At 43.0% G+C, this 24,153-nt stretch overlaps 1 protein-coding gene across 3 annotated transcripts in view; it reads right to left on the bottom strand.

Moving 5' to 3' along the window:
• Window positions 1-24,153, bottom strand: part of postna (periostin, osteoblast specific factor a) — a 67,525-nt gene that overhangs the window by 25,469 nt on the left and 17,903 nt on the right. For all 3 annotated transcript variants that reach the window (XM_017489844.3, XM_017489846.3, XM_017489843.3), the window contains exons 7-11: window positions 19,152-19,296; window positions 16,541-16,753; window positions 10,055-10,189; window positions 4,491-4,639; window positions 2,869-3,005 (exon numbers count right to left, since the gene is read on the bottom strand). In XM_017489844.3, the coding sequence (XP_017345333.1) occupies window positions 2,869-3,005; window positions 4,491-4,639; window positions 10,055-10,189; window positions 16,541-16,753; window positions 19,152-19,296 (779 nt within the window). The remainder of the gene's footprint in view (window positions 1-2,868; window positions 3,006-4,490; window positions 4,640-10,054; window positions 10,190-16,540; window positions 16,754-19,151; window positions 19,297-24,153) is intronic.

Raw genomic sequence — 24,153 nt, 5'->3', positions numbered from 1 at the left:
TCAAATCTTGCTAATTCGTCAATGGAAATAGGAAGTATTTAAAAAGAAATATGCAGCAAATTATTTATCATTGTATAACACAAATACCACATGGCAAAAGAACTTGCACTGCTCGACTTAGTAAAAATTGAGTGAATGGTTTTTTGCCGCTTTGAGCTCATGTGAGTGTCACCTATCGTGACGTAACGGAGATATGACGGATGCAAGTGCAGTATGAACAGTTTTATTTAAGAGAGACAAGGGCAGGAAAATCCAAATCGTAATCCGTAAACATAATCCAAAACATGCAAAGGTCAGATGATCGGAAACAGGCATAAACTGGGCAAGGCAAGGATCAAAGTCGCGGTCACGGGATACAGGGTTGATATACCAAACATGAAACATAAACAACAGCGAGGGACTGGTAGCGGAGAAACCAGCTTGGACTAAATCTAATGTTTAACCTAACTGACTTTAACAAGGAACCTAACATGGACATAAACTAGGACTATGTTTAACTATGGTAATGAATCGAGTCTAAACTAAACTTCTCTATTCTATTCTATCTATTCTACTGTTCCGCGCCGTGTGCTGGGAGACGCGCGGTATATGTATACAAACATAATCAGCGTCCTAATAGCTGACGGCTGAGGGTAATTCAGACCCACGTGAAACAATAGCCAATGACAGAAAAGGGAGGAGACGTAACAGAAACATAACAAATGCATGTGTCGAACTGTCACGATTGTCAACAACGGAAAAGCAGGTGCTTGTGCACCTTGCTTGTCCATGCGCTCACATGCTCTCCCGCACGCTGCTTAAAGGGGAAACCGTGACATAACCCCCCCAAGGGCGCTCCGGGAGGAGCGGTCCCGGCCCCCTGGGCAAATTGTCCCAAGCTGAACCAGGAGACCGCACGATGTTCTTAGCGCAACAAAAAAGCAGAGACGTTCAAAGCAGAGCAGAAAAGCATAGTGACGTCCGTGGCGGAACAGGAAAGCGGAGTGACATCCTCGGCTGAACAGGAAAGCAGAGCGACGTCCTTGGCTGAACAGGAAAGCAGAGCGACGTCCTCGGCTGAACAGGAAAGCAGAGTGACGTCCTCGGCTGAGCAGGAAAGCAGAGCGACGTACTCAGCGGAGCCTGCAGGCTGAACTTGGCTGGTCATGTCAGCACACTGGGACGTGAGCAGAGGTTGGTTGTCACTTGGTTGTACATGTCGAAATGTCACGATTGTCAACAACGGAAAAGCAGGTGCTCGCGCAACTTGCTTTCCGTGACCTGACGTTGACATGACAATTGGTCACTCCCGTCATGCATCATGCTCATGCTCACATGCACGCTGCTTAAATGGGAAACCGTGACATGAGCGTGATGCATGACGGGAGTGACCAATTGTCATGTCAACGTCAGGTCACGGAAAGAATTATACACGTATAGAAATCAAACATACACAGACTGGCCATGGCCAGTGATAAAGTACGAATTTACATTTTATGAAAAGTGTGGGGGACGAATTTGCATTTTATTAAAAGTGTAGGGAACACGTCCCCCGTGTTCTGGGCAGAGTCTACGCCCATGCATTATCTCCAGATGGAAAAACCTGGCATAGAACTCAACCTTCCCAGAACTGGCTGACCTTCCAAAATTCCTCCTAGAGCACATCAACTAGTCATCCAGGAAGACACAAAAGAGCCAAGGACAACATCAAAGGACCTACAGGCCTCTCTTGCATCAATAAAGGTCACCGTTCATGACTCCACTATCAGAAAGACACTGGGAAAAAATGGAATCCCTGGAAAAGTGGCAAGGTGAAAACCACTGCTAACGCAGAAGAACATTAAGGCCCATCTAAATTTTGCTAAAACACACCTTGATGATCCTCAAACCTTGTGGGAAAATGTTCTGTGGATTGATGAGTCAATAGTTGAACTGTTTGGAAAACAGGGGTCCTGTTACATCTGGCGTAAACCCAACACAGAATTTCACAAAACGAACATCATACCTACAGTCAAGCATGGTGGTGGAAGTGTGATGGTATGGAGTGTGGGGATGCTTTGCTGCTTCAGGGCCTGAAATAGTTCCCTTCAGTAATTGAGGGAAACATGAATTCTACTGTCTACCGGAAAATCCTAAAGGAGAATCTCTGGTCTTCAGTCCGTAAATTGAAACTCAGGCACAAGTGACGGGATTATGCAGCAAGACAATGATCCAAAGCACAGGAATAAGTCCTAGTCCTAGAAGTAAGTGATTGAAAAAAGACTGATCTCCAGTTATCAGAAGTGTTTGGTTGCAGTTAGTGCTACTAAAGGTGGCACAAACAGATTTTAAGTTTAAGGGGGCAATTAGTTTTTCACATGTTGGATAACTTTTTTTTGCTTCAATATTTTTTTTTTAAATAATTAAATAAAAACTCTATTCAGTGTTTACTCAGGTTGCCTTTGTTTATGTTATATTTCATTTGAAACTATTTAGTATGAGAAATAACCAAAAGCAGAAGAAACCTGGACAGGGGAAATACCTTTTCATAGCACTGTAAATACATGTGTATCAGTTTCAGATTTAGCCTGGAAAGTCTTCCTATAATTGTGCCCTGTAAGTAATCACTACTATTGCTAGACCTGAGTTTATCCATTTTGGTTTTATTTTAGACTTGTAGAATTTCCATTGTTTGAAATCCTTTGCCATTGTAGAACCTGCAGTTGGCCTGGTACTTACACAGATCCCAGACCACCACTGAAACTGCCACCTGGCTTTTTTTATTTGTTTATTATTTTTTCAAAAGTAATTTTTCATTCAGCACATATAACGCATGATATCACTTTTTCAGTAATTACTGTATGTGTTATATTTCTGGAAATAAATAATGGTATATTGGTGTAAACTCACGTGAAGCGGCCATCGGCCTTCAGCAACTCAAACATGGTCTTTTCTGGCAATCGGATTAATGACCGCATTAAATGAAGAGCACCGTTGCTTCCTTCTTTACTGCCTCGGATCATGCAGGCATTCTCAATACAGACAGCCTAGCACACAAAAAAGTAAAGCATCAATCATACATGTTCTGGGCATAGCTAATGAAGTGACAGCTGAAGTTAAACAACTAGCAAGATGCTGGCAGGCATAATGGACCATTTTCAGCAAGTTTGGCAAAATAATACGAGAAGGAAAAAACAAAGGAAGGCAGTTCTATGGAGGGTGTGGAGTTAAATTAAACACCACAAATTTAGCACTTAAAGGAATCTTAAAGTTTTTTGTGCCTGCCAACCAGCATCCACTGTCCTTCATTCTCTGTAATGATGTACCGATACTGCCTGTTTAGGGTATCTGCAGGTACCAGCACTTCAAATTTACTACCATATTCAAGACATTTCCAAAAAAATTTTAAGACCTGCATGTCACTTCAATCATGCTACATGATACATTAGCTATAATGGATTGTGTTCATGCATATGCATTCATTTCTGTGTTTAAGTAAACTATAGCAGGGTCAACTTATATACTTTCTGTAGGTATATGGGAGATTGCAGCAAATATCCTTTTTGCATTACCATTTGCTCCAACAGTGAAAGAAAAAAAACTGTATTTCCTTCCCATGACTATCCAAAAGAGGGAAAAAATAGAAAGAGGTGGATTGCGGCAGTCAGAAGAGAAAAAGATGTCAAATTTACCATCACTCCCTCAGCAGCTGTATTAAAAATCCCCTTGCCGCAGTTTTATTTGTAATTTAATGCCAGGGTAATGTAATAAGTGTTATAAACGTACATACATTTTTGTAAAGAAGAAAATATGTATATATAAAATAAACCTTTGCTATTTTGTAATATTACTATTGCACTGAATAATACTTAGTCATAATAATAATAATAATAATAATAATAATAATAATAATAATAACAAAAAATTTATTTGGGGTACAAATAGGAATATAACAATATATTTCTGGCTTAATTCACTTTTATATGTTAGACCTTGTGGCTTTTATTTATTTTGGTAGAAAACTGCAGGAAGACCTCCTATTAGTTGGCAACAGATTCTTAAATTTCACTTCTCATTATCAATCAGATGAAATGCTGTAAACCTCTGTAAAAAATGTTTGAGATTTGAGATTTTACACTAACGTAAAACCAAAGTGAATCTGGCGCGTGTTGTGTCTAAATGAATGTTATATGCGACTCAAACTCACAGCACAGACAGAGATGAAGTTGGTTTGGAGCGGCAGTTACTGTGAACTGAGCCGCTCTAAAACACTGATGAGCCCCATACACTCTGAGTGCAACACAGTCACATGGCTTTCACAAAGCAACGACCAAAAATAAAATCTAAATCTTCTTTACGGTGTTGGTTCGGTTGCATTTTTAAGACCTTTGAAACAGGAATTTAAGACATTTTAATGCTAATTAAGGCCTTATTTTTATATTAAAGAATTTAAGACATTTTAAGGACCCATAGACACCCTGCTGTTTCTTTTTTTTCCACATTCTTTAACACATTTGTTTAGAGACACTAACCGTGCGATAAACAAAGACTCTAACCAGCTTCCCTCCCAGGGTCTCCAGTAGTTGACCATTATAAAAGTCGTTCAGGGTGACCTTGAGCTTCAGAATGTGGTTTTCAAGAATGATCTTCAGCAGATGCTGGTCCAAAGCCATTATTTCATCTAAAACAAATACAGATCACCAAAACACTGCATTAAACAGTGTCAGTACTCATTATTAGTTGTTATGCACAAATGGAGTACAAAGATCGGCGCTTACTACCTGCTTGTTCTTGTTTTATCATGAAAATCTAATAGAATTTTCTCAAATTTTATTTGAGAAATAATTTTATTTCAAATAATCAATATGTAATAATCAAATGTTCTTAAAAACAAAAGTGCATTGTGGGAGATTCAACTCTCATTACCTGCAAAGTTTAGCATGTTTTCCTTGTGGAAAAAAAAAAGAAATACAATAAAGTACTGTAATTATTCAAGACTTTTGTAAGTATTTTACTTATGGGTGACAAAGGAAAAACAACATGAAGTGCCACAACAAGCCATCAGAACAGCTTAAATGCGTAGACGGTATATATCTTTGGAATTGTACCGGAGCAATAAACACCATGGTGCTAAATCTCTCATGGATGTTTAATTAGGTTGAGATCTGGTGATTGTTAAGGCCATAGCATATAATTTCTATCATTTTCATACTCATCAAAGCATTCAAATCTGGATGAGACTATTCACATCAGGATAGTGTAACATCGCGGGTGCCTTCTCAGGCATATCTGCGGCCACCTGCATGGGTTTTTATAGTGCCACAAGCATGTGCAGGTAATCAATGCCAATGCACGGCACATGTGCATGCCACTACCTAAACCCCTGAGTTTTGGTAGTCGATATGTAGACATAAAGTCTGTGGCATGTATCGGAGCGGTAATTTCTCTGAGAGGTAGACGCCTCACAAGCTAGAGATCAGAGAGAGATCTTAGTTTTTTTTTTAAAAAAAAAGGTTAGTGAGGTTCAGGATTAGAGGACTTCTTTACTAAAGCATTTGTTTTAAAAACAAGGGGCTTTTTTACCCCGATTCAGCAAGAGCTTCTCCTCAATGAATCGGCAAAGCTCCACTATTAACCAGCAAAGCTCCCCATTAACCAGCAAAGCTCTAGCCTGGGCACACATTTCTTAGCTGATTTTACCCTTGAATTTTGAACTGTGGCAGCTAGCTCTGGCTGGAGCCATCAAGCTGTCCAGGCAGCATATGTTCAGGGTCTGTCAGAGGAACTGAAAGATGAGCTGGCTGCTCAAGATCCTCCCAAGGACCTGGAAACCCTGTACAGCCTGGCCATCCACTTGGACAACCGCTTATGAGACCAGTGGTTAGAGCGAGGCAAGCACCTTTAGCTCTCTTGGAGGGCCAAGAGCCATTCAAGACCCTGTCTGAGCCCATGCAGTTGCATGCCACTGACCTGTCATGGCAGGAAAGGTTTATCCACTGATCTTTCCCCCGTAGACCATGTCTTGGGCCGCAGGGTTTTCGGAGCAACCCCAGGCGGCCTGCCCATCCAAAGAGTTAAAAGGCTTGGGCCCACCCAGATAGAGGGCTCTGGGTTGGCCCTACAGGCACTCCCTCACACCTCTGGACTGTTTCTATCGGCCATCCTATTCTGGCGTGAGGGCAAACAGACAGACCTCCGGGTGTTCATTGATTCTGGGGCTGCAGGCAACTTTATTGACAAGGGCATAGTTCACAGTCTGGAATTGCCCCTGGAGGCCCTTTCACATCCTCTGCCTGTCACTGCCCTGGATGGTCAACCCTTGGCCTCCAGTCCCATAACCACCTAAATGACACCAGTCATTTTGCATATAGTGTGGCACAGAGAACATGTCACCCTATGTGCCACATGCATTCCTGAACACCTTGTTCTTGGTTTCGGCAGCACAACCCCCGTATAGATTGGTCTACTGGTTCAAGTCCAGTGTGGGGATCCCAATGCCCCCAGAGTTGCCTCAGGGGCAGATACAATCTTACTCCAACCATGGAGGAACCAGAAGACCTATCGGGTGTATCACAGGACTATTGGGACCTCCAAGAGGTGTTTTCTGAACAAAAGGCCTAGACACTACTGCCACATAGGCCGTTTGACAGTGCCATTATCTTGTCCCTGGTGCAGCTCCACCTAAGGGCCAATTAATCCCCCCCAAAGTACAAAGCTATGGGTGATTACATCCAAGAGACTTTGTCTCTGTGGTTTATCTGGCCATCCACCTCACTGGCAGGCACAAGCTTCTTCTTTGTTAAGAAGAAAGATGGAGGTCTGTGCCCCTGCATTGATTTTCATGGCTTAAATGCGGTGACACAGAAGGACTGACACCTCCTGCCCTTGATGAACTCTGCGTTCGACCGACTACAACAAGCCAAAATATTTTCTAAGTTGGATCTGCACAGCGAGTATAATCTTGTTCGTATAAGGGCAGGGGATGAGTGGAAAACTGTGTATATTATGCCCTCTGGGCATTACAAAAATCATGTAATGCCCTTTGGCCTAATGAATGACCCCACAGTCTTCCAGCATTTCATAAGTGAGGCAATCAACTCTCCTACAGAGCCACCTATACATAAAGCTAGAGAAGTCACAGTTTCATGTCACCACTATCTCATTCTTGGGCTTTATTGTGTCTCGTGGGGGCTGAGTATGGACCCAGCCAAGACCAAAGTGGTTAAGGAGTGGCCTCGACCCATGTTGGTCTGGGTGGTCCAGTGGTTCCTGGGCTTCACAAACTTTTTCCAACGATTTGTGAAGAATTTCAGTTCCCTGTCTGCCTCACTCTGTGCCCTAACTAAGAAGTTCCAGGGCAAATTTATGTGGACTACTGAGGGACAGTAGGCCTTTGAGGCTCTAAAGGGGAGGTTGACCTCAGCTTCTGTGCTTCGGATGCTAAATGCTGAAGTCCATTTCATTGTGAAGGTCAATGCCTCCAACACTGGGGTGGGCGCCATCCTATCCCAACATTCAGGGCCCAAAGAAGATCTACACCCCTGCACATACTTTTCTCATTGGATAACAGTGACAGAGAGGAACTCTGATGTAGGGGACTGTGAGCTCCTGGCCATCAAGCTGGCCTTAGAGAAGTAGAGGTATTGATTGGAGGGAGCCAAGCATATATTCCTCAGCCTCATTGACCACAAGAATATTACCTACATCCAGCAGGCCAAGAGGTTGAACCCACGGCAAACCAGGTGGTCCTTGCTTTTTGCCCAGTTTGACTTCATTTTGTTGTTTAAATCCAGGACGAAAACCTCAAGCCGGGACTTTCCCGACAGTAAAATCCCCATCTGAGGATCCTGCCCCACAGCCCATCATCCCATCTCCCAAGACCATGGCCCCTTTGCTCTGGGGCTGGATGAAGCAGTCCGCCAGGTGCACCAGATCCGGGTGGGGCCCCACCAGGCTGACTCTACATCCCATACAATGTGTGGCTGTAGGTCCTCAATTGGGGCCACACCTCACCTTTTGCTGGGCATCCTGGCTCCATTTTGACCCTAGAGGTCTTGCTACTGGTTTTGGTGGCCCTCAATGGATAAGGATGTCTGAGCCTATGTTGAGGCCTGTCATACCTGCACCTGCAATAAAGAGCCTCGAACCTGTCCACAAGGTCTGCTTCACCACATCCCTCAACATTATCTCAGGCCTACAGGTGTCCCAGGGAATGGGGGTAACATTCATTGTTCAGCTATCCTCCACGCATGTTTGCTGAGCAGGAGGCAGAGGTGGGAGTCCCCACAGCTGAGCAGTTGGTCCACTGCTGTCATAGGGCCTGGTAGAAGGCTAGAACAGTCCTATAAGTGGCTGGCCAAAGGAGCACCCACTCAACAAACCGCAAGAGGTGCATGGCCCCCACATTCTACCCTGGCCAGCGGGTGTGGCTGGCCATGAAAGATCTTCCACTGTGGGTAGAATCTAAAAAATTGGCTACCCATTACATTGGCCCATTTAAGATTGTCAAAAGGGTAAGCCCTGTGGCGTATCATGTAGAGCTCCCCCGCTCCATGAAGATCAACCCCACATTTCATGTCTCCAGTCTCAAACTGGTCCTCTGCAGCCACTTGGCGGTCTCTCCCAAGCCAACCCCGCCCCTTTAAAATGTGGCAAATTCTGGATTCTCATCGCCATAGGAGGGGCACCCAGTACCTTGACGACTGGTAGGGGTACGTTCCAGAAGAGCACTCTTGGCTACCTGCAAGAAACATCTTGGACACGGAGCTCATAAGAGACTTCCACAGAGACCAGACTGCAGGCCTGGGAATATCAGGAGTTTTTCTTAGGGGGAGGGGTACTGTAATGTCGTGGGTGCCTTCTCAGGCAAATCCGTGGCCACCTGCATGAGCTTTTATAGTGCCACAGGCACATGCAGGTAATCAACGCCAATGCACAGCACATGTGCACGCCACTACTTAAATCCCTGAGTTTTGGTAGTCAGTGTGCGGATACAAGTCTCTGAGAGAGAGAGAGAGAGAGAGAGAGAGAGAGAGAGAGAGAGAGCGAGCGAGCGAGCGAGCGAGCGCGCGCATGTTTTTTTTTTCGCTTCATGCTGATAATATAAAAATAGAACAAATAAATAAATATCGATAAGCCTACTTGTTCACAGGGTTTTTTGTTTTTTATTACTGTAGAAAATACAACGAATAAATAAATAAATATTGATACTTGTTCAACCACTTTTCACACGTGTTCTCTCGCACTCGCTTTCATTTTTCTTGGTCTACCACCTTGGGTGCGCATTATTTTTCTAATAATTCAATGGTCTGTCATCAATTATTCCTTACATATTTCTGGAAAATTATAGTTTTCTGTCATTTTGTTTGTTGTTAGATCTGTGTGCTGTTTTGGACAGTAGCCTAACTTTTCCATTATTTCAGTTAACTTGGCAAAGTGATATGGAACTGTAGTGCAGTCACCTGACTCGAACTACTTTTGCTTTGCATTTACTAAAAAATAATTACACACATCAGAACATCTGTCAGCCAATCAGAATCAAGAATTCAACAGTGCTGTGGTATAAGTCAGAGTAATTTCGTCATGACTTCCTTCTAAGGGGACAAGTGGACACAACCCATGCCAGCATAATGCCCCCACACCATAACAAAAATACTGCTATTTTCTTTCATTTGTCACCTATCTGCATCTTAAAACCCAGCCAGTATATATAAATTACTGGAAAAATCACTGCCAACAAAGGTACTTGCTGGTATTTGTGTGTAAGCAGCATTCACAGGGTACTATATAAAGAAAATATATGTCATCACAGCAACTTTGGAAAACGAAGAATTTTGTTTGCAAATATTTTTAAAATATATTAAATGATTTCTTATATCAGCTAATAAAACTGGCCTATTTTACTTATATACAATATTAATATATTACTTATATACATTTTCAATGCATTCTTGAAAAATACATATCAATACTTGATAGTAGTCCCCTTGGTACTGGACTTGTCTGAATCCTGTCTGATTTTGACATTATCTCAAAAAGTATGCTGTTTTCTCTGTGTCTTATTTAGAGGCCAGTTACTGTGGTGTGGTGAACGCACTGGTGAAGACTCCATTGAGAGGGGCGAGGAGTGTGTACTCAGTCTCAGGCGTCATGGCTGCAGACAGGCCCATCTCTGACACCATGTCACCAAACATTCTCTGAGAATCACCTACCAGTTCAATCACCTGCTTAGCTTTAGTTGGAGAAAGAGGAAAAAAATATATAGAGAGAGAGGGAGAGAGAGAGAGAGAGAGAGAGAGAGAGAGAGAGAGAGAGAGAGAGAGAGAGAGAGAGTGTGTGTTAGGACAACACCACTTCATCAGCAGCACTTCATCAGACTATACCTGTAGTATATGACATATGTTATTGTTTCTTTTAATAAAGTTTGAGCACGTTGAAATATATTTATATATTGTACCACAGAGATTGTTCAGGTCATTTTCACCTGAAAGCATGTGTAGAAAAGGACTAGTCTTTGATATGAATCAAAAATATGACTTAATTTACATTTATGGCATTTGGAAGACACCTGTATCCAGAGCAACTTAGCAGTTAAAGGTTAAGGGCCTTGCTCAAGTGCCCAGCAGTGGCAGCTTGGCAGTGTTAGGATTTTACCACTGAGCTACCACTGCCCATGTCCTATTTGTACTACGGGGCACATACACTAGTCAGCGTGAAGGGGAAAAAACATGATGCAGACAGTAAAAAAAGGCAGAAAAAAGTACTTTTTTTAGTTTGTCTTTGTAATTTGATGTGCCTTGTACCATTGTGACAAAACAATAAGGTATTCTATCTACCGTGCCCTTTGAAAGTATTGGAATGGTGATAGATCAGAATTTCAGATTTCATTTCCTGATATTTACAATTAGATCATACAGTGGCAAGAAAAAGTATGTGAACCTTTTGGAATTTAATGGTTTTCTGCATAAATTTGCCATAAAATGTGATCTGATCTTCATCTAAGTCAAGGGTATTGACAAATATAATGTGTCTAAAATAATAATAATAATAAAAAAAATTCTGATCTTTTATGTCATTATTGAGAAAAAACAAAAAAACCTCCTAGTGTTTGTTGAAAAGGTATGTGAACCCTTGAGTTAATAACCTGAAAAAAGCTAATTGGAGTCAGGTTTTAGCACACCTGGAGTCACGTTAAGAAAATGAGTTTGGAGGTGTGGACTACAGCTACTTTGACTGATAAAAACCCCTCAAACTTTTGGAGTTTGCTCTGCACAAGAAGCACACGCTTATGTGAGCCATGCCTCGCCAAAAAGAGCTTTCAGAAGATCTACAATCAAGAATTGTTGATTTACATAAAGCTTGCAAGGGTTACAAAGTGATTTCAAAGACTTTAGAAACAGTTAGGCAAACATTTTACAAAGGGAGACACTTTGTGACTGTTGCTATTCTACCAAGAAGTGGGTGCCCAGTCAAAATGACACAAAAAGCACAAGGAAGACTCATCAATGAGGTAAAGAAACAACCCCAAATGACAGCCAAAGATTTGAAGGCATCATTGGAACTGGCTAACATCTCTGTTCATGAGTCTACAATACGTAAAACATTGAAAAAGCAGGGTATCTATGGCAGGACACCACGAAGGAAGCCACTGCTTACTAAAAAGAACATTGCTGCATGCCTGAAGTTTGCAAAAGAGCACACTGACACTACACAGCGGTATTGGCAAAATGCTTTGTGGACTGATGAAACTAAGATTGAACTATTTGGAAAAACCACACAGCACTACATCTGGCGTAGAAAGGACACGGCATATCATCATGAAAACATCATCCTAACCGTAAAGTATGGTGGAGGAAACATCATGATTTGGCCTGCTTTGCTGCATCAGGGCCTGGTCAGCTTGGAATCATTGAGCTGAAGATGAATTCCCAAGTATAACAGACAATTCTTCAGGATAATGTGAGAATGTCTGTACGTCAGCTGAAACTGTGTAGAAGTTGGGTGATGCAACTGGACAACGACCCAAAACACCGGAGCAAGTCCACAACAGAATGGCTTCAGAAAAACAAAATCTGCCTTTTGGAGGGGCCAAGTCAGAGCCCAGACCTCAACCCAATAGAGCTGCTTTGGAATGACTTGAAGAGAGCCACACACATGAGACGTCCAAAGAATATGACAGAGCTGAAGCAGTTCTGCCAGGAAGAATGGGCTAAAATTCCTGATCCACAGCTACAGGAAGTGCCTGGTTGACGTTATTGTTGCCAGGGGGGGTCAACCATTTATTAATTCTAAGGGTTCACTTACTTTTTTCCACTGCCATTTTGAATGTTGAATGAGTGTGTTCAATAAAGACATGAGGGATCAGAATTTATTTTGTGTTTTTATTTTAGGTACACCATATTTGTCAATACCCTTGACTTAGATGAAGATCAGATCACATTTTATGACAAATTTATGCAGAAAACCATGAAATTCCAAAAGGTTTACATACTTTTTCTTGCCACTGTAGGTAGAGGGCAGTGTGTGTATGCGGCAGCCTGTTGCAGCAGCTCTGTTTGTTTTATGCCTAGCTTTTATGTTTTTGTTTTGTTTTATGTGTTTTTATATATTTTTAGGAGAATAGGAGTGAAAACTATGTCAAATATTATGCGGATTGAGTGAATGGACAATGAATCACAGGGCATCTACTGACTTGTTTATACTAGAGAGCAGTTGCTTGCGTTGCGGAAATCTTGTGCGATGTGTAGATGAAGAGTGGAAATTCCTGGTGTGCTAAAGAAAGGTGCAAGAGGCCTCAGAGCAGGGAAGAGGTGGCGGAAGTGACAAAGTAAGTTTAAGCCCACTTTGCCTTCAGTTATTACTGGCAATGTAAGATATATTACAAACAAGTCGGAGGAACTGACGATGTTGAAGAGTCAGCGGGAATATCACGAATGCGGTATCATGTGTTTTACGGAGACATGGCTGTATGGTCTTATCCTGGACTCGAATGTGTACATTGAGGGCTTTTAGATGGCGTGGACAGATCTCAAACCTAAAGAAACTGCTTAGAGGAGTGGAGGAGGTTGGAAATGTATGTGAACAATAAATGGTGCAATCCAGGACACATCACTGTCAAAAAACAGCTCTGCACAATGGACATTGAACTGCTAACAGTAGGCCTGTGACCATACTATATACCCAGGGAATTCTCACATGTGATTGCTTCTGCTGTATATGTTCTGTATATCTTCAGCTAACGCAGATTTAGTGTGTGATGTTATTCATGACCATGTTGCTGATTTACAGACTCCGTATCCACAGGCATTTATTTTAATAACTAGAGATTTTAACCATGTTTCACTTGAGACGGTGACTCAATTTATATGTATAGTGCTTTTTACAATGGTCATTGTCTCAAAGCAGCTCTACAGAAATATATAAACATGGATACAGATTTTAAATGTGTGAATTTATCCCAATTGAGCAAGCTGGTGGCAACGGTGGCAAGGAAAAACTCCCTAAGATGTTAAGACGAAGAAACCTTGAGAGGAACCAGACAGAAGGGAACCCATCCTTATCTGGGTAACAAGAGATAGTGTAAAAGTAAAGGAAAGTTCAATATGGTTTGTGACTTGCCCAACCAGAGATTATATAACTTTGGATTTACTATATGCAAATCAAAATGAAGCTTATAGGGCCACCCCTCTTCCTCAGTTGTGTAAATCCAATCACAACATGGTGCATTTGTTATGTATGTATAAACCACTTGTCCAGTAACAGCCAGTTGTGACGAGAACAGTGAGGAAATGAACTATGGAGGGGAGTGATTCTTTAATGGACTGTTTTGAAAATACAGACCGGAATGATCTATGTGATATGAACGGTGATGATATTAATGCACTCACTTATTGTCTCACTAGATATATAACTTCTGTGTGGACAGTGTTATACCAACAAAGACTGTATGCTGTTTTCCAAACAACAAACCGGGGGTCACCAGTCAACTTAAGGCACTGCTTAATGAGAAGGAGCGAGCCTTTAGAGCGGGTGATAAGGAGGCTCAGAGAAAAGTGCAGAGGGACCTGAAGGTGAAACTGAGGAATGGTAAGGTGTCATACAAAAGGAATTTAGAGGACAAGCTTCAGAACATCAGCATGAGAGAAGTGTGGAGTGGAATGAGGAGGATTTCTGGATATAAGCCATCCAGTACCCAACAATTAGAACAGAGTTTGGACAGAGCTAATGAGCAGAATATGTTCTTTAATCGGTTCAGTCAGGTATTGGTGCCTGACAGTCAACTCTCTTCTTCTTCTCCCTCAGCAGGCATATCTTCTATAGCTCTGTCTTGCTTCATCCATCCACCTAATCCCCACTGTCCTGGTGGCCTGTATATTACATCTGACCAGGTAGTGAACGAGTTTAATAGGATTAATGTGGGAAAAGCAGCCGGCCCTGATGGAATTATCCCAAGGGTCTTGAAAGTATGTGCGGAACAGATAAGTGAAGTTGTGGCACAGATGTTTAATGTGAGCTTGAATATGGGGGAGGTACCTGGTCTCTGGAAGACATCTTGTTTGGTGCCAGTGCCCAAAAATGGGATCTGTAGGGAACTGAATGATTTTAGACCAGTGGCACTGACATCACATCTGATGAAGACACTAGAGAAGATAGTTCTTCCTTACCTTAGATCTATGGTTGGAAGTATGATGGATTCTGGAATTGCCCCTGGAGGCCCTTTCACACCCTCTGCCTGTCACTGCCCTGGATGGCCAACCCTTGACCTCTGGTCCAGTAACCACCCAAATGATACCTCTCATCTTACTTATAGGGCAGCACCCTATATTTTACACACATGTAGGAGTGGAGGACGCCATCGTTTATCTCTTACATAAGGCTTATTCACATCTGGATAAAGCTGGGAGAACAGTGTGATGAATGTTCTTTGATTTCTCAAGTGCTTTTAATTCCATCCAGCCAGGTTTACTCTGAGATAAGTTCATATCAGCTCACGTTGATGCCTCTATTGTAACATGGATCACGGAATACCTGACAGAAAGACCACATTATATGCACCTACAAACCTGTAGATCAGAACGGACAGTCAGTAATGTGGGTGTGCCGCAGGGGACTGGTTTGGCACCTTTCTTTTTTACTTTTTACACCTCTGACTTTAAGTATGATACTGGGGCATGCCATCTTCAGAACTTTTCAGACGACTCTGTGGTCATGGGATGTATAAGTGAAGGAAAGGAACAGACATATAGGAGCCTGGTAGAAAGCTTTGTGGGCTGGTGCAAGAAGAACCAACTCCAGCTTAACACAAACAAAATTAAGGAGATGGTGATTGATTTTAGGAGATCTAAACATGCAGTGTCTCCCATCAGAATTAATGGTGCAGAGATTCAGATAGTCACTACCTAAACATATTTGGGAGTGCACTTGGACAATAAATTGAGCTGGGCCACTAACACAGATGATATACAAAAAAGGCCAGAGACATCTCTATTTTTTGAGGAGGCTGACATCTTTTGGAGTTCAGTGGGAAATGCTCCGTTCCTTTTGAGTCTGTTGTGGCGGCAGTACTTTTCTATGCTGTTGTGTGCTGGGTAAGTGGAACCAGGATCAGTGACGTAAACAGACTGAATAAACTGATAAAGAAAGCCTGCTCTGTTTTGGGGACTAGTCTTGACCCACTGGAGGTGGTGATGGAGATGAGAATGCTGTCCAAACTCTCTGTCATTTTGCATGGAACTGCTCACCCTTTTAATAGTATCGTTGGTGCACAGGAGAGTACTTTTAGCACGAGGTTGCGTCCTCCTCGGTGTAAGAAGACAACACACCCTTATTTGAAGTATATGCAGAATAGTGTGGATATGTATATGCATATGTATTTATATGGATATATGTGTGTATGTGTGTATTTAGGTGTGCATGTATATGTATGTTCATGGGTATATATGTATATACCTGTGTGTGTGTGTGTGTGTGTGTGTGTGTGTGTGTGTGTGTGTGTGTGTATGTATGTATATGCATAGGGATGTATATGGGTATGTATAGCATGTGTATATGTGTATTTGTACTTCTGTAGAGACATGAACAGGCACTGTTTATTTTTTTAAATTCATATTATTTTTAGTTATTTACTGTAATGTCTCTTTTAAATAATATATTAGAATGGTTTGCTTGGTTTAAGGGATTGAGTGGCATCGTTTGATGGTATGAGATATTGTGCTAATTAGGTAATTGCACGGTATTTTGTTATTGATAATATTCAGAGGATTGTGTTTATTGATCGATTGTATTGTCTATTTTTGGTTTGAGGTTTTGTTTTTGTTTTTCTGTTTTTGTTGCTGTAATACCTTAATTTTTCCTTGAGGATTAATAAAGGAAGTCTAAGTCTAGATGTGTTAAACAACTTAAAACACTGCAGCTTTTGTTTGAACCCATCAATTTTTCATGTGATTAAAATATTGGTACATGTGACTGACAGGTTTGATTTTAATTTACATTTTAAATGGTTAGAACTGGTTTGGGTGCAGTTACATGTATACAGATGGAGATTAGATAAGACTTGCATAATGATAAGAGGTGGAACACTAACCTGAGTCAGGCATGAGCACTTGGTCAATGAGGTGAATAACTCCATTGCTGGTGATGATGTCCTTCTTCAGTACCATTTTCATACCATTGATGGTGAGGCTGTCTCCATTGCAGCCAATCTCAATAACACTGCCCTCCAGGGTCTCATATGCAGTTCCAGCCATAATGGTTTCTGAGCACTGGACTGAGCTCAGAAGGTGATACTTTAGAAAAGCTAGAGAAAAAATACAAATACAGAAAATGCATAGAAAGATGTTTTACACTTTAAAGACATGAAAACATCCTGGCTATTAATTATTCACCAAGGGCATTTTTTTTCCGGAATAAAAGGATATCAGTTCAGTTTCTCTCTCTCTCCTTTGGCACCAGTTATTAAACACAACAGCCTGGCAATTCTTCTGAAAAATTGTGGGTGTACCTGCCCAATACTAAACTTGCCAATAAAACCCAGATGAACTCAGTTTAAGAAGTAAAAAAATATTCTGGGCACATAAGGAGAGTTCTATCATTGCAATTACCTCAGACGACCTCATATCCAAACACTCTGTAGTGCCTAAATCCTGCTTGCATCAGAGAAAGGGTATAAATTGAGAATGCTTGTTACTGTTCTCACTATTGAGTGAAAATGGCTTTGGATTATATGTCATCCCCATGGTAGATAATTTCCCAGGAAGCTCAGCAAAGTGCACAAAGCCTTGTGTACTTCGGTGAACTCCCACTCTGTCCTTCCTGTGCTGACACTGTCTGGACTTTGCAAGAAACTACTGTATGCACATTATCACTTTCCCAGGAATTCAGCCTGCTCTGCTAATTCTCACTGTCTGTTTATGCACTCTATATGTGTGTGTGTGTGTGTGTGTGTGTGTGTGTGTGTGTGTGTGTGTGTGTGGGTGGGTGGAAAGTCCTATCCAAATATCTCTGTATGCTTGTATTTATCTGTACACTCACCTACCTGCACTATTGAATGAACTCCATTCATTCTGTTCCATAAAACAGGCTTGATATTTTACCCAGAACAGTACAGTATCAAAGAAGTCTAGCACTGTTTCATTCTTTTCCAAGCTGATGGAGTGTGTAGCTCTCATCTCTCTTGATGACTAAGCATCTAGTTGGTTTGGCCAGGAATTGGACAAAGGCTCTAGCTCTAAAATAATGAAGACTTCTGCTGCATCAATTCCCTCACCACTCATTCCTGTCTCTTCAATTGGTAGGTGAACTTTCATCATGGTTTAACATTCTTATCATTGAAACATTGCTAAAAGTTCACATCAACTTTTGTGACAATACAATGAGAGTAATCTTAACACATAAACATTTTTTTTTTATTTATAAAAACAGGCTGTAAAAATACACTTAAACCTATTTCATAATAATTCCTCTTTAGGAGTGGGTTGTATGGCCAAAATAACATAACATATAGATTTTGAAAACCTTTTCACAATACACAATATATAGAATGTAATTTTGCTTTCATAACAGAAAGAAAGCAAACAATAGGCACATAAAAATAACAATGAAAAACTAGTTCAATGTTCAATGACATTTCTATCTCATGTTTACACAAATAAATAAATAAATACATTATGATTATAATGCTGAAATGGATCCTAAACAAATGAAATGAAAATATAACAACTCAAAGTGTTTCTGCTGTAAGTTTTTAGTATGTTTTCAGTTTAAAAACCTGGGCATAACTACAAATCATTTACTTTTTTAAATTCATCATCATATATCTTCAGAACCGGTCCTAGTAACACTGGATGCGAGGCAATATAATTCACTTGGATGAGACTACAGTCTATCGCAGGGCACCATTCACATAGATATTCACACCTAAAGGTAATTTAGCATAGCCAAACTGCCTAGCTGCATATTTTTGGACAGTGGGAGGAAATTGGAGAACCTGGAGGAAACCCATGTGAACATGTGACACTCTAAACAGAATAGTAACCTGAGCTCAGGTTTGAACCCAGGAGCTGTGAGTCGGCAACACTACCTACTGTACCACCATGCTGCTCTCCTTTTCTAAAATTAAATAATTCAATAATACATTCTAAATAATTAATTGTACTTAGACTTATTTTCACATTCCTACTTCTCTTATATTTTTAATGTTTATTATTGTTTCATTCTCATAATATCTTTAGCAGTTGTTGGATTTACTCTTTCATTCAAATTTCTGGTGGTCCTAGAAATGTATACACATTTTGGATAGCAACCCACAAAAAAAGTCATTGTTTATCAAGTGACAACACTGTTTAGGCATTTCCTGCCAGGAACAGAGAATGGCATCAGAATGTCTTGACTTTGGACAACCTAGAGACTGTGGTTAGAACTGCTGTTTGTCCACTGTCTGAAAATCTAACATGACTTTCAGTGGTCTGCATTCAAGTCATTTGAAACAGGAGACGTAAACCTTCAGAGACTGTCAAGGAATAACAGCAAAAGACTGTTATCCTAAAGTGCCTTTATTTGCTGTACATACCTTAACAGTGATGGAGTGTCTACTGTAGGCAACCCTTATTCAATCCTAGAGAGAACTTTAAAAGTGTAGCTGTATTGATCATTACCAGGTGTTAATGTCTATTTTTGCCAATATGCCAAGATCTTACCTTGAAGCAAAGTCTTGTCTTTTAAGATCCTTTCAAGGACGGCATTGTCCAACTGCTCCAAGGCCTTGTTGGTTGGAGCAAAGAGAGTATAGTGTCCTGGTTTGCCGAGTCTTTCTAATAAGCTCGATTCCACATTAGCGGTTTTCTGCACAGACAGAAGAACTATAGTACTAGTAACATGTACTTATTAGTACTATTATTATGACTATTAAATTTCAACTTCACTGTTTTTTATTTTATTTTATTTTAAATGCATTAATTATATTTCATTTTACCTATTGTGAACTGCTTTAATTAATATATTATATTATGCATATTTTTATTTTATAATCCATTTGGTTTATTTAGATTAGATTAATGTGTTCTAGAAAACAGTTCATAGCAAGGAAAAACTTTTAACTCTCTTTACGATGCATTGTCTCATTTTTAAAGTTACATCCTATTTATCTTATCTAGCATACAGCATGTCTTAAACACTATTCAACAATTTCAGCATAATTAAATTAACCTGACAAACGGCCTCCTGTGTGTCTGTGCTCCGCCCCTCACAGGCTTTTTCCCTACACTGGTGGAGGATGCGGGCATGAGCACAGACCCACCCACCTGGAAAAAAAAAAAAAAAAGAAGGGGGAGATCTTTTCTTCTCTTTTTTTCCACCTTTTTTTTTCCCCTCTTCCTCTATCTTTCCCATCCCACTTACGGTCATTGGGAAACATGGATCCCGCGCTACAACGCCTTCTGGAGGTCAGCATCCAGCAACAGACCGTCACGCAGAAGCTTGCCCAAAGCCTACAAGCCGCAACCGAGGAGCCAGTGGCTGTGAGGACCCGCAGCCACGCCTCTCCCGGATCTGGGCCGCGAGGTCAGCCGCCTGCTTCCCCCTCTAACCCCCGAGGAAGATCTCGAGGCCTACTTTGAGACCTTTAAAGATATCGCCCGCCGCGAAGTAGTGGGACCATGACGATTGGCCCCGCATCCTCACCCGCTGCTCTCAGGGGAGGCGCGCATGGCCTATTACGCCCTCACGCTGAAGGAAGCAGCTGATTACGGAGAAATGAAAAAGGGAGTCCTGGCATGGTGTGGGCGAACTCCCCATCAGGCCGCGGCGGAGTTCCATTGATGGGCTTATCGGCCGGGGGCCAGACCATGCGGACAGCTGAACACCCTCATCCACACAACCAAGAGGTGGCTCCAGCCGGACATACACACCGCCACCGAGGTGGCTGAAAAAGTGGCCATGGACCGGTTCCTAAGGGCTTTACCACCAATGGAGCACCAGGTTGTGGGTGTGTATGTGCCAGAGACGCCCCAGGAGCTCCTAACCACCATGGAGCACGCGTTGACCACCCTAGAACTCGGCCAGGAAGAATGGCGAACCCGCACCCAGGCCCTAGGGGTCTTGTCCCACCGGCCCGACTGCCAGCGCTGTCCAGGCACCTGGAGGACCCTCCAGAGTTCACCTGTTCGTGAGACACCCATGGATGAACCCATGCCCACAGAGCCAGAACTAGGGCCAACCAAGGTCTGAAAGCTGTGGTTGGCGGGGTGCACCCTGGATTCGCCGCACCCATCAAAAGCCTCTACCCTGATGGTGTGGGTCGAGGGGAACCTGGTCACCGCCCTGCTGGACACCAGGAGCAACGTGACCCTCACCCGACCGACGATCCTTCCCAAAGAACTCGGCCGGAGCGGGGCCATCACTGTAACCTGCATCCATGGGGATACCTGGGAAGTCCCTGCGGCTGAGGTCCAGATCCGGAGTAAAGCTGGGATCTGGCCCCTCCAAGTTGGAGTTATTCCCAATCTCCCGGTGCCCCTGCTCCTCGGAAGAGACTGGCCAGAGCTCCCGACCGGCCCAGCGCTAGGATCCGGTAAGACACCTCAGCGCATGAAGGAGAGCCGAGCCCGGAAGGCCTACTTGGCACAGGACGACAGGGACGCCACCACGGAAGGTGAGCCGCACACACACTCTAACCCAACATCGTCTGTATTTCACCAGGTGAACCGGCAGGGGAATTTTGGACAGGAGCAGAAGGAGGACGACCGCCTGAAACACTGCTGGGCTCAGGTGCGAGGGATAGAGGGACTCGACCAGGACTCTAACCTGAGGCTTCCCTCCTCCTACTTCCTCGTCCGGGGTGGCCTCCTCTACCAACGGGCCTGCCGCCAAGGGGAGCTGGAAACACCCTGGAAAAACTGAGGGATCTCTTTGTTTGGTCAGGAATGGACGCGGAGGTCCAGGGCTTCTGTCAGCAATGCCCTCAGTGCCAGCGTACCATCCCATGGAGGCCCTCGCCGGCGCCTCTCATCCCTCTGCCCATCATAGGCATTCCCTTCGAGCGGGTCGGCATGGACCTCGTGGGGCCACTTCCAAATCTGCCCGGGGTCATGAGTACATACTCGTCATCCTGGACTATGCCACCCGATACTCCGCGGCGATAAACCCCCGCAAAGCCAATATTGCAAAAGAGCTGCTGGTCCTCTTCAGCTGGGTGGGGATACCCAAGGACATCCTGACCGACCAAAGTACGCCCTTTGTCTCTAAGCTAATGTCTGATCTGTCTCAGCTGTTGCAGGTAAAACACCTAAAGGCGTCCGTCTACCACCCCTAGACCGATGGGCTCTTCGAGAGGTTTAATCAAACCCTAAAATAGATGTTACGGAGGGTGATGAATGAAGAAGGGAGGAATTGGGACCTCATCCTGCCCTACGTCCTCTTCGCCGTCTGGGAGTGCACTCGGTAAGCGAGCACACACACAAACCTAACACATAAACCTGCTAAAGAAATGGGTAGAGCCAGCCCCAGTGGTGTTGGCGTTCCCGACCATAGAGACAGGCCAGGAGGAAGGTACCTTGGTCCAGCTGGGTGAAGACCTCACTCCAGGCAAAGGCAGGAATTATCAGAGCTAGTAGGGCAGTATGTATTTTCTACTTCCCCAGGAATGACCCAGCTGGTACACCACGTAATCAAGACCTCATTGGGAGTGGTGGTGAGGCAGCGGCCCTGTCGGGTCCCGGAGGCCCGCCGCCAGGCTATAGAGGAGGAAGTTGGCCGGATGCGAGATAACATCATTGAACAGTCCAATAGCCCCTGGTCCAGCCCCATCGTGGTCGTACTGAAGCCCGACGGAAGCATGCGGCTGTGCAATGACTTCCGGAAGCTGAACCAGGTTTTGGAATTTGACAACTATCCCCTCCGACGACCTAGTGGACGACCTAGTGGAGCGGCTGGGGAGGGCCCGCTTCATATCCACCCTGGACCTGACCAAGGAATACTGGCAAGTCGCCCTAGCCCCAGAGGCGAGACCAAAGATGGCCTTCAGCATGGCGAATGGCCACTGGCAATACCTCCCACGGAGCGCCTGCGACATTCCAGCGTCTAATGGACATTGTCCTGCAACCCCATCGCGCCTTGGCAGCCGCCTACCTAGATGATGTGCTCATTCACTCCTCAACCTGGTCGGACCACCTGTTCCATCTGGAGGAAGTCCTAAAGGAGCTCTGGAAGGCCGGGCTGACCGCTAACCCCAAAAAGTGTCACTTGGGGCTGACCGAGGCGCAGTATCTCGGGTACCTACATTAGCCGAAAGCTATCCCCAGCTGAGAGGAGATATGCGGCCATGGAGAGAGAGGCCCAAGCCATCAAATGGGTCATTGAAGAACTACGGTACTACCTGGCCGGTCGGCACTTCGTCCTAATGACTGACCACGCCATACTCCAGTGGATGGCCAAAGCCAAGGACACCAACGCCAGGGTAACCTGGTGGTTCTTGGCCTTGCAAGATTTCTCGTTCCAGGTCCAGCACCGGGCAGGGGCCCACCATGGGAATGCAAATGGCTGTGCAAGGTAGTAAATTGCTCCTTCCCCGACTACCGTGTGGGCACCGAAGAGACAGCCCCACGTCAAAACAAATTTTTTTTTCCCTAGAATGGGAATGATCTACAGGCACATCTAAAAAAAATCTGAATATCCTGGAAAAGTTCATTTTTGCCTGCAATTTAATTTAAAAAATGGAATTTTCATATATTCTAGATTAATTACACATAAAGTGAAATACTTCAAGCCTTTTTGTTTTAATTTGGATGAGTATGGCTTACAGCTCATGGAAATAAAAAATGCAGTATCTCAAAATATTACAATATGCATATTATTATTAGTATATATATATATATATATATATATATATATATATATATATATATATATATATATATATATATATATATATTACAAAATATATTAATTTATGCAATTTTGCACAAATTACTGTATCAATGTGGCGTGGCATGGAAGCAATCAGCCTGTGGCACTGCTGAGGTGTTATGGAAGCCCAGGTTGTGTTGATAGCAACCTTCAGCTCGTCTGTATTGTTGGGTCTAATGTCTCTCATTTTCCTCTTGACAGTACCCTACCGATTCTCTATGGGTTTCAGGTCAGGCGAGTTGGCTGGCCAATCAAGCATAGTAATACCATGATCAGCAAACCAGTTACTAGTAGTTTTGGCACTGTGGGCAGGTGCCAAGTCCTGCTGGAAAAGGAAATCAGTATCTCCATAAAGCTTGGCAGCAGATGGAAGCATGAAATGCTCTAAAATCTCAGAGTAGACGCTGCATTGACTCTCGGCTTGAGAAAACACAGTGGACCAACACCAGCAGATGACCTGGCACCCCAAATTATCACTGGCTGTAGAAACTTCACACTGGACCTCAAGCAACTTGGATTCTGTGCCTTTCCACTCCTCCTCCACACTCTGGGACCTTGATTTCCAAATGAAATGCAAAATTTACTTTCATCTTCCCCATCATTGTGGTTGTGTGTACTGAACCAGACTGGGAGATTAAAGGCTCAGTAAACCTTTAAAGGTGTTTTGAGTTAATTAGCTGATTAGAGCTCTTCTCAGGTTAACGTTTCTGTATTATACATTTTTATTCTAATATTTTGAGACACTGGATTTTTGATTTCCATGAGAGATATTTCACTTTATGTGTAATGAATTTAGAA

Source organism: Ictalurus punctatus, chromosome 16 (genome assembly GCF_001660625.3).
Source record: "Ictalurus punctatus breed USDA103 chromosome 16, Coco_2.0, whole genome shotgun sequence".
Lineage (NCBI taxonomy): Eukaryota > Metazoa > Chordata > Actinopteri > Siluriformes > Ictaluridae > Ictalurus > Ictalurus punctatus.
This window is presented reverse-complemented; position numbering and strand designations above follow the sequence as displayed.